Source organism: Lactuca saligna, chromosome 7 (genome assembly GCF_052625555.1).
Source record: "Lactuca saligna cultivar CGN05327 chromosome 7, ASM5262555v1, whole genome shotgun sequence".
NCBI lineage: Eukaryota > Viridiplantae > Streptophyta > Magnoliopsida > Asterales > Asteraceae > Lactuca > Lactuca saligna.
Window position 1 is genome coordinate 182,456,287 of NC_136423.1, and position 15,648 is coordinate 182,471,934.

At 38.4% G+C, this 15,648-nt stretch overlaps 1 protein-coding gene across 1 annotated transcript; it reads right to left on the reverse strand.

The window, feature by feature from the left end:
* Nucleotides 1-127: 127 nt before the first annotated feature.
* Nucleotides 128-2,825, reverse strand: LOC145005070 (putative amino acid permease 7). Its single transcript, XM_078964116.1, has 7 exons — nucleotides 2,668-2,825; nucleotides 2,327-2,563; nucleotides 2,049-2,142; nucleotides 1,749-1,963; nucleotides 1,460-1,593; nucleotides 864-1,091; nucleotides 128-742 (listed from the first exon to the last, which is right to left on the reverse strand). Exons 1-7 carry the CDS (start codon nucleotides 2,756-2,758, stop codon nucleotides 338-340), a joined length of 1,404 nt encoding a protein of 467 aa, XP_078820242.1. The 5' UTR covers nucleotides 2,759-2,825; the 3' UTR covers nucleotides 128-337.
* Nucleotides 2,826-15,648: the final 12,823 nt, after the last annotated feature.

A 15,648-nucleotide genomic window follows, 5' to 3' on the forward strand; every position in this document is an offset into this window, starting at 1 on the left:
ATTGTTTCGAAACATAAACAGTGAGAGACCCTACATGCTTTTCATCAGAATTTCATTCAAAAATCATAATTACCCCTTTGGTTCTTCAACAACTTACAAAAAAAACCTTTGTCTATTTTCACCAACATTTATCACGAATGTGGAAGAAGCCATTCAGAGACTTCAAAATACCACCTTTTTTGTTACTATTTCTATTTAAAATTTACAGAATCTGTTCTTTAGCAACTAACTAGTAAAGGGATATTAATGTTGATTTCTAGCCAAACTTTATTGCATAAAAAGGACTATGAATGTACAGGAAACCAAGAATTCTATAGCCGAGAAAGTATACATGTGTTCATCTCAATCTGGCAGATATGAGCCCTTGAAGTGATCCAATGAAGGCCAAAACTGATACAAGAAAGCAAACCAAGCTGAAGGTCCGAAGAGCAACCCATTTTGTTGTCCAAGGTACAATCCTTCTTTGCACAAAGTACATCTCCACAGGGAAATATATAGTCAGGGACCAAAAGTTTAAGGCCCCTAACACTCCCAGCACTTGATTAAAATATGGAAACAACATTGCGATTCCAGTTGTGGTCACAACATAAAAAGTTCTGAAACATAGCCTCAAGAGATTAACATGAAATGTTGCTTCTGATAATGGCAGCTTCACTCTGTAAAACCCATTCACGAATTCACTGTCTGGGTAACTCTTAGAAAACCATGTTTCCACAAGTGCATATATCGGCTGGCTGAATATCTGTAATTTGAATACTTAGTAAAAGCTTATGTTTTGACTCAGACTCAGATTGAGAAACTGACACTAACACTGAGACTGAAACTATTTCCAGTAGGACATAAATTGCAATTTCTTGTCTCACCTGATATCCCCCAACAAGATGAAGAACAACACATGCATTGGCCAAATCAAGAAGCCAATAGGGCTCATAAAATCCAAATCCACTCAAGATATTGCCAGGTGTGTTACTCCCAAAGGCAGCATACCCAAAGCTCCCACAACACATATAGAAGAAGGTGGTGATCATTATTGCAGACATTGATGCTTTCTTCATGGTTTTGGTTTCTGATGGTGGGGATTTCAATGTATCCTTCATTAAAAAAGGCAATCAAGATTAGTTCATGGTTAAAAAGAAGAGTAACATACTTATAATTTTTTTACCATAATAGCAACATACTTTCATTTCTTTACTAATACTTGCAATGCATTTCATTTGTTATATATATCGCTAATATAGGTAAAGAAATGGAGGTATGTTGCTATTATGAGTAAGGAACTGTAAATAAGTTGCTATTAGGTGTAAAAAAATGTCGATACATTAATATTATGGGTAAAAAAATGTTAATACACTGCAGGGAAAAATAAAGTTTATTGTGTATATTGTTAAAAGAATAAAATGTGTGGTTATTTCCTGCAATTTACCCTATAAAGAATGAAACTTATGAGGGAACAACACACCTGAATTTCAAGGAGAATTATGGAGTATGGATAAGCAAAAGCTATGTCTCCAAGACCCTGAAAAACCAGCCATACTTTATCAATTGCAGAAGTTGCTGGAACTCCTCCAATGCTTCCCATAATCTCTCCATTTTCTGGAACTCCAAAAGAGATGTTTTTTAGAAAGAATCAAGAAATTATATATATATATATATATATATATATATATATATATATATATATATATATAATTTGGTAAGAAGTAAATAATTCTAATTCAACAGTAATGTTTATTTATGATTATATATACCAATAACTTTTGCAAAACCAAGCCCCACGCCAATGGTAGAGTAAGCAAATGACATGATAGCAGCAACAACAGATAACCATGCCATGTCATGGAAATTTGGTATCTGAGACATGACAATCTGCACAAGTCCAAACAGCAGCATATAAATGTTGTCTTCATATCTACAATCTGCATCATGCCCTTGTTTGTGGTAACAATTTGATTTTAATATTGCCCTGCATTAATATCAAAAAAAAGCTGATAAAGAACCTTCGTGTTTGTTATAAATATCTTAATAAGAAACCAGTAAATTGGATTCACCTGATGCTGGTAGCAGTTGCAATGGTGTAAGCAATATCATTCCCGAATAAACTCTCGTTGAGAAGCACTGCACATATCCTCTGCTTCTTCTCCCCTGCTTTTCAAAGTTAGCCCCAATTTGGAATTGCGATGCTCGCTTGTATGACTAATTGATACAGGAACACTCCAAATTATCTAAGAGAGAGTTTATGCAACCGATTGCTTGATTAACCGAATAATTAATCTCTTCAGATATTTAATTTCGTATTGGAAAATGATAGGAGTGGTGTGGTACTGACCCAAAAAGAAACGGACAGCTTGAAGAAATGAAACATGCCTATGAGCGCCATACTCAGGGTGTGGAGATCTGTAGCAATCGGAGAGAATGGAGTTTGAAACTCCGGTGACTGCAGCAAAGATAATGATTGCAGGAGGACCAAACAACCATCCGAGTTGAGCTAAGCTCCACGCCAGTGATAACACCCCTGCCCCCATAACTCCGGTTATTATATGAGCAATCGCCGTCCATATCGTCCCTGCACTCCATATTTAAATACCGATCGCCGAATCAGTACACGACCAAACTCCAATAAAATAGGAAACCCCAAGTTAGTCATCGGAAGTAGATAAGATAACATACCTGTTCTGTGTGTGAGTTCCTGTGATTCTTCATCAGATGAATGCGAGCATTGGACTAATGGAGACTGATGGTCTTCTGTGTAGTCGCCCATGGAAGCTCTGTATTTTTCACACGTAAGAATTGAGGTGGGAGTCGTGTGATAATGGGGCTTTGGGAAAAATGACCAATGACGTTGATTTATAGTGAAAGCAGACAATCAGTTTTAGTCTTGTAGAATCGTTGGAGAAACTGCATACGTGTCACCTTTTTCTTCTCATTTTTATCTCTTTTTTTTTCCTTTTTTTAGTTCTATACACATTTTTAGTCTTTTGAATTCATATAACTCACCTTTTCATGAGATTTAAATTTATTACAAAAGAGTTTTTTATGTGTTGTAGCTATAAAAGTTTACAAACATAATCAAACAAAAACCGAACATATTAAAGAAGAAATAGAGGCCTAGTGTTTCGCTATCTATGGTCAAACGCAAAGTGTCGTACGAAAGTCGAAAGTAATTGTTAACAAGTTATTTCTTTTAAGAATACAAACAAAACCACCTATAATTCATAAATATGTTTGATATATTACAAATTGAATTAGAAAACAAAAGGTTTCGTAACAAACACTTCGTGTTCCATTTTTAATGCTGATAACATGATAAGGCTTGTAGATAATAAAATAGTATTTATTCAAGTCATGTAACTTATGTAGGTTATGTGAAATTTTAAAAAGACAAAAAATTATTTGAATAAAGTTTTGGGTGAAGACGACGAGTCATAAAAATCATATAATGCCATGAAAATGATATCACATGACAGATGGAGTCATGGAACTAACTACAAGTCTACAACATTCCATAATATCATTATTATTTTATTTTATTTATTATTTAATTTAATTTAATTTAATTAATATTTTAAGAAACGTTGTTGTGGGCTTGTGGCGACGCGTATCAAGAGGGCCTATAAAGATTAAATAACCAAATACTTTCTTTTTTCCAGCTCATTATTATTCTCAAATGTTTTTTTGTTTTCTTTTACCCATATTTTACTTTTGTCCTTTTATAAAGATTAAAGAATAAAGATCATCATTTTATTAGACATACCGTGTAACTAATTTTATGTACAGTCTAGATGTACGTTTATCACGTTTCAATTAACTTGGATGCTGTGTGTATTCTCTAAAAAAACATCTTCTAACCACTTATTGTTGCGTCGTGCAGCACTTGGTCCTTCGCAACTGTTTGTTTTTCATAAGACTTTTGAATTAAAAACCGATGTGCGTGTGTTGTGTGACGCAACACTTGATTATATGCTTCAAACCTTTTCACACATTATTTTAACTTATTAGAGCAGTCTGCAGAGCTTAAAAAATAAATAAACTTTTTATTACATGTTGCAACTGTTTGGTCCCCCTCTTACGTTACAAAGGGTTGCAGAGGTGGTCCGCAGACTTCAGACATTTTCGCTTTGAAAAACAAACGGCACCTAAATGACTAAATTCACACCCCTGGTTAATAACCTGCGATAGCAGCCATATTGTTCGACTAAGTTTGCACTTTCTGTTTTAAGTGCCTAGCCCGATCGCAACTCCTGACGCTACCTTAAAGTGACCGGATAACCCAATCCAATGCTGCAAACCTCGTTATTGTTGTTACAACCGCCAAACCGAATCTCACCAGCGTTGCCATGAATACAAAGCTGGCACCCACTATCAGAGGGCTGAAAAAGTATAAGTAGTGGAGCGTCGACTAAAAATAGCAAAATTGTTGCAAATAGAGTGAGCGTCATCATCACAAGAAATGGTCCTCCGATAGCGATAGCGTCTATGCTGCAAGTAGCATTGTCTTGCTGGTGTTTCCAGTCTCCTTTCAATAGTACCCATTAAAGACTGAGTTTGTATTTATAGGCAGGTATATGGAGGACACATGGCACAACATTTGTATATTTGTGTTGACATGGTTGCTTTAGTTGTTACACGGGTGGCAAATGTTTGACCAATATTGTCGTGACAGTGATCTCGGCTGACTTTCGAATATCGATTTCCAGTTCTTCCTATGTGGATGATTGTCACGTAATCTAGTTTATTTCGCAACTTAATAAGCACTTGCGCTTCCATTAAAATAAAAAATATATTTGTTTTAAATCAATTGTTATTATAACAAAAATATTTAAAATCGTATACGGTAAGTTTTTTTTTTATAAATACAAAATAAACACATCAACCCATCATGTTACAAGAAGCGCTTAAAAATCACCAGTATTTATCAAATTTAATGTTAAATGCATATCACACATTCTAAATGAAATCATAATAAATTAGAACTAACATTGGATATTTGTTACATATATTGAAATTAAGACATCCATAATACCCAAACTCGAGTTCAAAGACGTTCATGAGATAAATAATGGAGCTTCGATGTTACCACCAAGTAATTGGATTATGGAATTTCTTATGAACACTCCCTTCATTTGGTAGATTGATAGAAGAGATGATGAAGCCATTAAGAAAATTAGAAGAATCAAGAAGATTGTCGCTCTAAGGGCTATGTTAAAGTTGAAAAACACCCATGTGAACTATTTACGATCATTACCTTTCAATGGTCACAACTTAGCGAGATTTTTGGATTTTACACTCGATAACTATTAGTGATATTCACGTGTGCTGTTTATTGAAGTTTCAATTCCCATGAAAATATTAATATGAAATATAAAACTTTCATGATCTTCTATCCTAATAAAAGAGTATCAAAGTGTCATGTGGCAATAGCTAAGCATCCTCCCATCTAATTTTCCCGCTCAAATCATCTATCTAAAATTCTTGTTTTGCCCTTATGCAGTCGATCTTGCTCAAATGTTTTAGAACTCAGTGTATTATTCAATTCCTATTGCAATCAATCCCATAAAATCAGAAAGTCGTATAATCTTCAACCGCTCATCAAGCATCCCATTAAATTAGTTAGAGACTACTCCATATCTTTTGATTTAAACCCAAATCCTAACAAACTTTCTCTAGATTTAGGCTTTACAATATTGAATCGACCACTAGTAAGCTCCACCGCCTCCACTGTAACATCATGACTCTCATGTAAGAGATTTATTGCTTTAAAGACTAGTTATTCTTTGGAACTCAGCGAGTTGATGGACTCAGACTCGGCGTGTTGGAAGTATTCAACTCAACGAGTTGCTTAGAAAAAACTCGACGAGTTGACGTCTATTTACAAAACCCTAATTTTTAGGGTTTTGCACCCTATTTAAAGAACTTATGACTCATTTGAAGCCTCCCTCATTGTTCCCTCAGTCCATAGAAAACCCTAATCGTGCATATTTTGTAACAACCCGAAATTTTCGCTTCATTTTAATGTAACTTTTTCATAATTCAACTCGCGTAACCGATCGTCATTCCGATTTCCAATTTCCGATTTCTCCGTTTAATTAAGTCATTAATTATGACACATTTAAAATGGCTTAATGGGTGTCTTAATACATTTAGAAATCAATTTAACACCCAACTTTAGTGATCGGAATAATTATAGAATTTACCGTATCGAGTTACGGTAACTCAATCGGGTACGACCAAAAACCCCGTCTAACGCCGGTATCGGGTAGAATTCCACCGTGTCCAAAACTTAAACACTATATAAACGTGTTTAGGACTTCATTTGAAGCCTTTGGTCAAATTATCACTAAACATTACCCACCTCTCTCCTAATCCAAGTTTAAGAGATCAAAACTCAAAATTAAGGCTTATAATCTCTAAGGTACCTTCCTAGCCTTAATCTCTATCATATTTAGCATCCAAATTCGAGTTCAATTCATGTAATAGGCCAACATTCATGAGTTTACGGCCATGGAACATTCATGGGCCGTAAACTCATATTTCAAGGGTTTTTAAGCCCTAAAACCCTCCCTTTGCATAGTTGGACTCTAGATATGGCTTAAGGGCTTAAAGGGATGAACTTATAACATGTAGAACATGGATTTAGAAGGAAAAAAGTGAGTTTACGGCCAAGACACTCTCTTGGGCCGTAAACTCATATACAAGGGGTATTTAAGCCATTTAACCCTTCCAAAAACCTAGTTGGGACTTAGACATAAACCTTGGACTTGCTAATCTAGACTTGGAACACTTAAAACTTGAATTTTGTGTAACAAAGAAGAGTTTACAGCCAAGACACTCTCTTGGGCCGTAAACTCCTCTAAAAGGGTGATTTAAGGCCTTTATACATGTCCAAATGCTTCCAAACTCAATCTATGACTTTGTGGTAAAATCTAGATGCATCTAAAAATGGTTTAAAGGATTGAAACACAACAAAAGTATGATTTATGAGAGTTTACGGCCTAGGAGCATACTCTTTGGCCGTAAACTCATGAAACAATGTTTAAGATGCATCCAACACACCCAAATGGCTTATATAAAATTCTAGAATCACATGTGATTGTTTTAAGCACCAAAAACTATCTTTTTCAAAGGTAAAAGAGAGTTTACGGCCTTAGAACATTCCTCTAGGCCGTAAACTCCAACAAAGGTCTTAATTGATGTTCTAAATTCATAATAAAGCTTAGAAAATTAGTTTGAATCACATGTGATTGCCCTAAGTAGCTTAAATCAATTTTTCTTAGCCATTGTGAGTTTACGGCCGTAAACTCTATGAGTGTGGCCGTAAACTCATGTTTTAAGTGTCTTAAATCCATTTCAAGTGTTCCAAGGTGTTTAGATAATCATTCCTAGCAATCCCTAAGTCCAATTGAGCCCTTAAAACACCAAAACCTCACCCACATGAGTTTACGGCCGTAAACTCAAATATGTGGGTGTTCCATTGTTGTAAACTCTTTAAAATGTTTACTTATGGGGAGTAAACTCAAGTCCCAAGTCCGTTGTGTCATTACAAATCCAAAGATGTCACCCGGGTCACTCCAAACGCTCGTTTTGAGGTATTTAACCTCATTAGAGTGTAATGTTCCATATGATTAGTGAATGTATCTCTAATTGTATATATATGGACATTATATCATTTTACATAGGGTCATCGCGAGTAATCAAACCCCGAACCGACGTCTAGCATTCAAAACCGACACGTTTCTGAGTCCGGTGAGTTCATACCCCTACCCTTTTTTTTTCACTGTTTTCACTGTTTTCAGGGGGGAACACAAGCAAAGTACAAGGGAATTCCTGTACTCATAACATGTTTTCAAATGTGTGTTTCATATTCTTATGCTTTTATAACTGATAACTACAACTGATAACAGATCGAACATACAAATCACGTAACATATATTTGTGAAATAAGTCTTTAAACTAGTATGTTTTACATGTATTTCACAAAGGGTTTTCCACATTTTATCAGTTAAAAGCATGACATTAAAACATTTGAATGTAATACCTGTACACTGTTTTGTCCTCGGTAACACTCCACGCACATACGCGAGTGGAGGACTTTCATATTATTTCTAGTAAATTTGTTATTCCGGTATGATTGGAGACACGTCCTCGGAGAACACTCCACCTGGATTACGCGAGTGGAGGACTACACCCATAACCAGAATCTCTGGTATTTAGAGAGTGTGACTCGAGTGTATAGATCTATACGGGGCTGACTACCCCACACCTGGCTGCTAGCTACAGCCGAACCGAAATGGTTCAAGGGTGACGAAAGTCATAAGTATGTGGACGACTTATTGCCACATGTGGACTACTTATTGCCACAGGTTTCAGTCTATTGTATGGTTATGGAACTCGCAATTAGGATAACAAAGATTTACTTACAGTAATAATGGATCACTTTATACATCGTTTACATCTTTTACATCTTTTACTTACTGTAACTAACATTCAGGAAGGTACGGGACCTTCCTGGGGAAAACATGGAATCTAATCACGATTACATCTTTTACATCTTTCACATCGTTTACATAAGATACATATATGCAGGAAAGCATGGGGCTTTCCTGGGTAACACTTACATAACTAGAAAGAGTCACAGAATGGATAACATTACATCCTTTACAATTTGTAATATACAATAAGGAAAGTATAGGACTTTCCTGGTAACACACGATAAGTAAACAGAACAGTTTAACCAGTCAGATAACCAACTGTACATTTTCATATGAGTAAACATGTTTTCAGTGTACAAACTTACTATACTTTACATTTGGGAAACAATAACCAACTTTTAAGAAAATACGGGATTTTCTTGGTGTACATAACATTTCAGAAACAGAAAGGAAACCGAAGCATTTTCACAAACAAAAACCTCTTATGAACTCACCAGCTTTATGCTGATTTTCAAACCGCTTGTGTTCTCAGGTCAACGTTAGAACAGGTACCGGAAGATCCTTTTGCATGAAGACGGTGTACATGAAGACCTGTTACATTTTGTCTATATATACTATGTATCACAACTGTACAAACTTTACCTTTTGAAACAACTGTAAAACTGTTATTATGTAATGTAATGCTTGTTTTACTTTGCTTACTATGTACATTGGATTTGATACTCAACACGGTAGTCAACCCCGGAAATGTATTCCGCCTTCGGTTTTCGGGGTGTGACATATTTCCTCATTTTGAGTTTGTGTGAGCTTAAGGAGTATTCTTTAGTGCTTTTCTTGAAGGTGCTTGAGGTTGGTGGTGCAAGGCTGAAGGGAGAAGCTTTAGATATGGGATTTTCAGTGTTGTTGCAGCTACTTGGAGGTATAAAGTCATTATCTTGATCATCCATTATTCTAGATCTCTTCTTTTAGAGTTTATGGTCATTATTAGATTATTTTGGGATCATTCTTGGATTTGATCATGTTACGAAGCCATGGTTTCAAATTTGGACATCTCATGGCCTCGGTAGACTTAAAGTTGCCAACTTTATAAAGTCTTGGCCCTCATTCATGCCCTAGGTCCCTTGATAAGCCTTATTTGAGTGTTTTATCCCCTTTGATGCCATGCATGGATGTAAAGTTAGCAACTTCACGTGGTATCTTAACCCTGTGGGACCAGATCTATAGTTTGGAACATTAGACTTGCTTGGAAGCATCTGGATGCATTAAGGCTAGGAAGAACTCGACGAGTTGCTATGCCAACTCAATGAGTTTGTGAGGGTTTTCCCGCTTTCTGGATACTGATGAACTCGACGAGTTGCTCTGGTAACTCGGTGAGTTGCCTCGGGCTTTTCATGATTTTCTGAGACATGAAGAAACTCTACGAGTCAAGAGATACACTCGACGAGTTGGGTCAACATGGATTGTTGACCTTGACTGTTGACTTTGACTTTGACCATGGTTAATCAATTTTGATTTTAAGTGTATTTTTGGGAATTTAGGTTTTTGATGGAGTTAGTCACATGGTGGTTGTAGGTGGTTGAGTTCAAGAATTGCGATTCGAGGGTTGGATCTTGTCAGTCAGTGCTACTTGTGAGGTGAGTTCTCCTCACTATACTAAGGGGTCGAAGGCACCAAGGCTAGCCAATTGGATTGATATCCTAGTAGTTATTGATATATTGAGTACGAGTTAGATATACATGCTAGTTTGATATGTTAGTCTAGTAGATCTGTATAACTACATGTTGATACTATCTGATTATCTGAATGTGTATTTATCTATTACATGTCGACATGTTGTGTGGGTTGGGTTGAGGTTGTACTGCTCCGTGCGGTAGCCAACAAACCCTGAAGTATGCCAGATATGAGCTGAGGGCCAGGGATGGCATGTCAAACTCATATTGAGGACTCCTGAGCATTCCAGATACGAGATGAGGGTCGGGCGGGGCATGACAGACTCGTACTATCCTATGTAACAAACATGAGCTTTTGGGCTCACCAATGCTCCTGCTGTGTTCATGGAGCTCATGAACCGTGTATGCATACCGATACTGGATCGAAATGTGATAGTCTTTATCGATGACATATTGGTTTACTCCAAGAAACAGGAGAAGCACGAGGAGCACTTGCGGGAGGTGTTGGATACCCTATGGAGGTAGAGCTTGTATGTCAAGTTCTCTAAGTGTGAGTTTTGGTTGTGCGAGATGTAGTTTCTTAGGCACATTGTCAACCAGAACGATATTTTGGTCGACCCGACCAAAGTGGAGGCCGTGATGAGATGGGGGGTTCCAAAGTATCCATCTGTGATTCGGAGTTTCCTCGGGCTAGTAGGCTATTACCGGAGATTCATACAGGACTTCTCCAAGATATCAGTACCCTTTACCTGACTGATGAATAAGGTTGTGGTCACTCGATGGGGGCTTGAGCAGCAAGCACCATTCGATACATTAAGGCAGTGATCAGAGAAAGGATGTTAGTTGCTCAAGATCGACAAAAGAGTTATGTTGACAAGAAAAGACGACCGATAACCTTTGAAGTGGGAGATTCGGTTTTACTTAAAGTCTCGCCGTGGAAGTGACTTATAAGATTTGGGAAACGAGGAAAGTTGAGTCCAAGGTTTATTGGACCGTTCAAAGTTCTTCAGAAGATCGGGAATCAAGCTTACAAGCTAGAGTTACCGGAAGAACTGGAGGGTATTCATAACACCTTTCATGTGTGTTACTGGAGAAAGTTCACGGGAGATGTGCCCGACATAATTCCGATTTTTGAGTTAAGGTTGGATGAAAACAAGAGGTTGATCGAAGAACCTGAGGCAATCGTTGACCGTAAGACTATGAAGTTATGATGCAAGATGGTTGATTTAGTGCTTATACGTTGGAAACATACGAATGGACCAAATCTCACTTGGGAAACAGAGAGTGACATGATGAGTCGCTACCCGCAGTTGTTTGGTGATATGTGATTCCAGGGATGGAATCATCCTAAGGGGGAGAGAATTGTAACACTTGTGTTTCTAGCCTAGGCATTTATATTGAGTTGATAGTCTGGGTTAACCTCTGTAACTCATTTTGAAGAAATGAAAAGAAATTATGTGAATATTATGTGAATTATGTGTTTTATGCGTAATTATTAGGGTTTCTTTATTTAAGAATAAAAATAAGCGTCAAAATTAAAGTTTGAGATAAGTCTGATATCTTTACATCAAAGATTCGTAGCTTATTGGGTTTAGCGAGCTATAACCAAATATTTATCCATGATTTCTCCAAGATTATTGTGCCATTAACCCGCATGACCAAGAAGAATATGACCTTTCAGTGGGGTATGGATCAACAGATGGTTTTTGAGACCTTAAGATGAAGGTTATGCGAGGCTCTGATCCTAGTACTACATTAAGGGTTAGATGATTTGGTAGTATATTGTGACGCCTCGATTTTAGGGTTAGGTATTGTACTGATGCAAAGGGGGCACGTGATAGCTTACGCCTCGAGGCAGTTGAAGCCCTATAAGGCAAATTACCCCACTCATGACCTAGAGCTAGGGGCAGTGGTGTTTGCCCTTAAAATTTGGAGACACTATTTGTATGGAGTGCGATTCACCATTTATACCGATCACAAGAGTTTAAAGTATTTGATGGATCAGCAGAAACTCAACATGTGACAGAGGAGGTCGTTGGATGTGCTGAAGGATTATGATTGTGAGATCCTATATCATCCAGGGAAGGCCAATGTAGTGGCTAATGCATTGAGCCGCAAGATGTCGGGTTCCCTGATCAGGTACATTTGTATGAGGATGACAGTGATTTCTCTTTTGTTGGATATGATAAAAGAGGCCCAGGTCGAGGGAGTGAAGAAAGAGAATTGGAAGATAGATAAAATACGCGGACAATATCCTTTATATGTTAAGGATAATCTCGGCCTTTTAACGTAGTGTGGCCATGTGTGGGTACCAGTGATAGGGGGAGTAAGGCAAAGGCTATTAGAGGAGGCGAACAAGTGCAAGTTCTCTATACACCCAGGGGCTACGAAAATGTATAAGGACTTGAGGCTGAGTTATTGGTGGCCCTGGATGAAGTGGGAGATAGCCTGGTTTGTGGAGCGAGGCTTGACCTGAAGGAAGGTCAAGGCCAAGCATCAGCGGCCTCATGGAAAGGTTCAGGCACTACCCATTCCTATATAGAAGTGGGAAGAGATCTATATGGACTTCATCACAAAGTTACCCATGACAGCGAGGGGAGTAGATGCCACATGGGTGATCGTGGATAGACTAACAAAGAGTGCCCACTTCATTCCGATTTATGAAAGTATATCCACGAAGAAGTTGGTGGATATTTATGTATGAGGGTGGTGGTTAGACACGAAGTGCCAGTGTCAGTACTCTCTGACAGGGATGTCTGGTTTACTTCTAGGTTTTGGAAGAAGTTCTACGAGGAGTCGGACACTCAGATACATTTCAGCACGGTGTACCACCCCCAGACCAACGGTCAGAGCGAGGGGATGATCCAAACATTGGAGGACATGCTTCAAGCATGTGTGCTAGATTCTGGAGGGAGTTAGGATACGTACATCCCACTATCAGAGTTTTTGTACAACAACAGTTATCATGTCTGTATTGATCGAGCTCCCTTCGAGATGTTATATGGTCGAATGTGCATGACCCTAGTGTGTTCGGATGAGGTTGGACACCGAGTCATAGGGAACACTGAGGTAGTGCTCAAGACTATCAGAATGATTCGATAGGTGCATGACTGTTTGCGAGTCGCACAGAGCCACCAGAAAAGTTATGCTGACCGATGGCGATCGGGTCTCGAGTTTCAGGTGGGGGATTTTGTATTACTGAAGGTGGCACCCTGGAAGGGGATTATTAGGTTTCGGAAGATAAGCAAGTTGAGGCCTCAGTTCATAGGCCCGTTTAGGATCACGACCCGAGTAGAGAAGGTGACATATCGCTTGGATCTACCAGAGGAGCTTAGCCAAATTCACAATACCTTCCACATATCTCAGCTTCGGAAGTGCATTGCTGACGAGTTCGGGGTTATTTCATTGGATGATATCCAAGTGGATGAGGGCCTGAAATATGTCGAGAGGCCGGTCGCCATCTTAGATAGGAAGACAAAGGGTCATCAGAATAAGGAGTTGAAATTGGTAAAGGTGTAATGGCAGCACCAGAAGGGCTCCGAATGGACTTGGAGCCGGACGAGGAAATGCGGGAGCATTACCCTGATCTATTTATAGCTACGGACTTCGAGGATTAAGTATAGTTTAAGTGGGGGAGAGTTGTAACACCCTAAACCAGGCATGACTTGAAACCCTTGAAGAAATTTCATTTTGACATAATTGGTCCCTTAAGTACGCTGGGGGTACTACACATGATTGATCGCGAAGGAGACGCACGTACGCTGGGCGTACGTGTCGAGAGTTCAAACCCTAATTTGCGGACTTGTGACCTATTTCAAATCCCTTAACTCACTTGAGCCTTACCCTCATCAGATCCGTTCACCTTCAAACGTTCCTGGAATCCCTAATATCCTTTGTGAGTGCATTTTGAGCCTTGAGAGTGCAATTGTGGTCCTTTTAGTGTTCATCCAAGAAGAAGAAGTGGTCAAAGAAGCTTGGAGTTTTTTTTGGCTTCAAGAATCTGCACATAGACGACCTTGAGGAGTTCCTATAGGTAACAAGCTTGGATCTTTCCACTTAAATCTCTAGATCTAGCTAGGGGTTTCTAGTTTTGCCCCTTTGGGTGATTTTGGACCTCCATTTGTGAGTTAAGCAACTCCAGAAGATGGAAATGACAGATATAAGGTCCCTTGGTCCTTTAGTAACATAAAAATAGAGTCTTGGTGGGAGTTTTGACCTCATGCATGGGTTAAGAACCTTGAAAAGGTCTTAATGGGGGTGTTGGGAGCATATGCGACATGCAAAGGCATAAAATTGCCAACTTTATGCATTAGGTCATCTTAATAAGCTTAGATCTGACTTTTGGACATAAAAGAATCGAGTATTAAGCACATAATGGAAAAAGTGCTTAATATGTTAGTACGCTGGGCATAACCCAGTGTACGCTGCGCGTAAGTGCCAGAACCCTTTTGGGCCTTTGAAGTGTGGGGCCCCATTTGGTTATTGGACTCAATTGCATTCTATAAATTAGGATTCATGTTATCTGTTATGGTCCATGGATATATTGATTGATCCTTGTTGGGCCAAGAGGACCATTAATGATTTTGGACATGGGCATTTGGCCCATTAACAAAGAAAGGATGATTGGGCCTTGTGGAAGGATTTAGGTTTTGGGTTTCCCTTTGATTATGTAAAATGCTAACATTTATTAATATTATTATTCAGCACGGGAGGTTACAGACTGTTAGGAGAGCAGCTTTCGCATTCAACATACAGAGGTGAGTCTTCTCCCCATACCCATGGGTCTAAGGCACCAAGGCCGACCTATTATGTGATTATGGTATATGTGTTAGTCATTTTGTGATTTGATATGCTATGTGATTGTGTGTTATTGGATGTAAGACCATGTGGGGTAGCCTATGGTCTTCCTAGGTAAAGACCATGTGGGGTAGCCCATAACATTAGATGTAAGACCATGTGGGGTAGCCCATGACATGCCTAGGTAAAGACCATGTGGGGTAGCTCATGGCATTGGATGTAAGACCATGTGGGGTAGCCCATGACATCCTTACAGGTTTTATGTATGCATGGTTTATGTGATATAGTTAACTCTAATAGCTAACATAATATGTATGTGTGGACTGTGTCTGTGGTATGATATGAGGAACTCACCAAGCTTTCAACTTACCATTTGTGAATTTGTTTTCAGGTACATCCGAGCTTAAGGGCAAGGGCAAGGCGTGATGGCGCGACATGCACTCTATCTCTCTTTCACTTATATGGTTTGGGAACACTGTGATGTTTTTAAATAAATTGTAATGAATGTGGATTTGAAAACAATTGTGTTAGGATTTTATGATTTATGAAAATGTGTTGATTTTTTAAAAATGAAAATTTTATTTGTAAAATTTGGGTCGTTACACTCTATATTTCGTTGTGGTTCTACAACCCATTTTGCCTTAACCTCCATAAACCGAATGCCATCATCTCCACCATGTCACTTCGATTGGCTTTTTGGCTTCAATAGCTAAAATTTAATTCTCGATGGGAATAGAGGACTTACAGTATGTTCC

Bases quoted from the DNA above. Each gene is read 5' to 3' on its own strand.
- LOC145005070 (XM_078964116.1), bottom strand. From the start codon at position 2,758: ATGGGCGACTACACAGAAGACCATCAGTCTCCATTAGTCCAATGCTCG. The intron at 2,564-2,667 runs GTATGTTATCTT...TATGGAGTGCAG, and splicing joins GGAACTCACACACAGAACAG to GGACGATATGGACGGCGATT. The intron at 1,964-2,048 runs GTGAATCCAATT...ATATTAATGCAG, and splicing joins GCAACTGCTACCAGCATCAG to GGCAATATTAAAATCAAATT.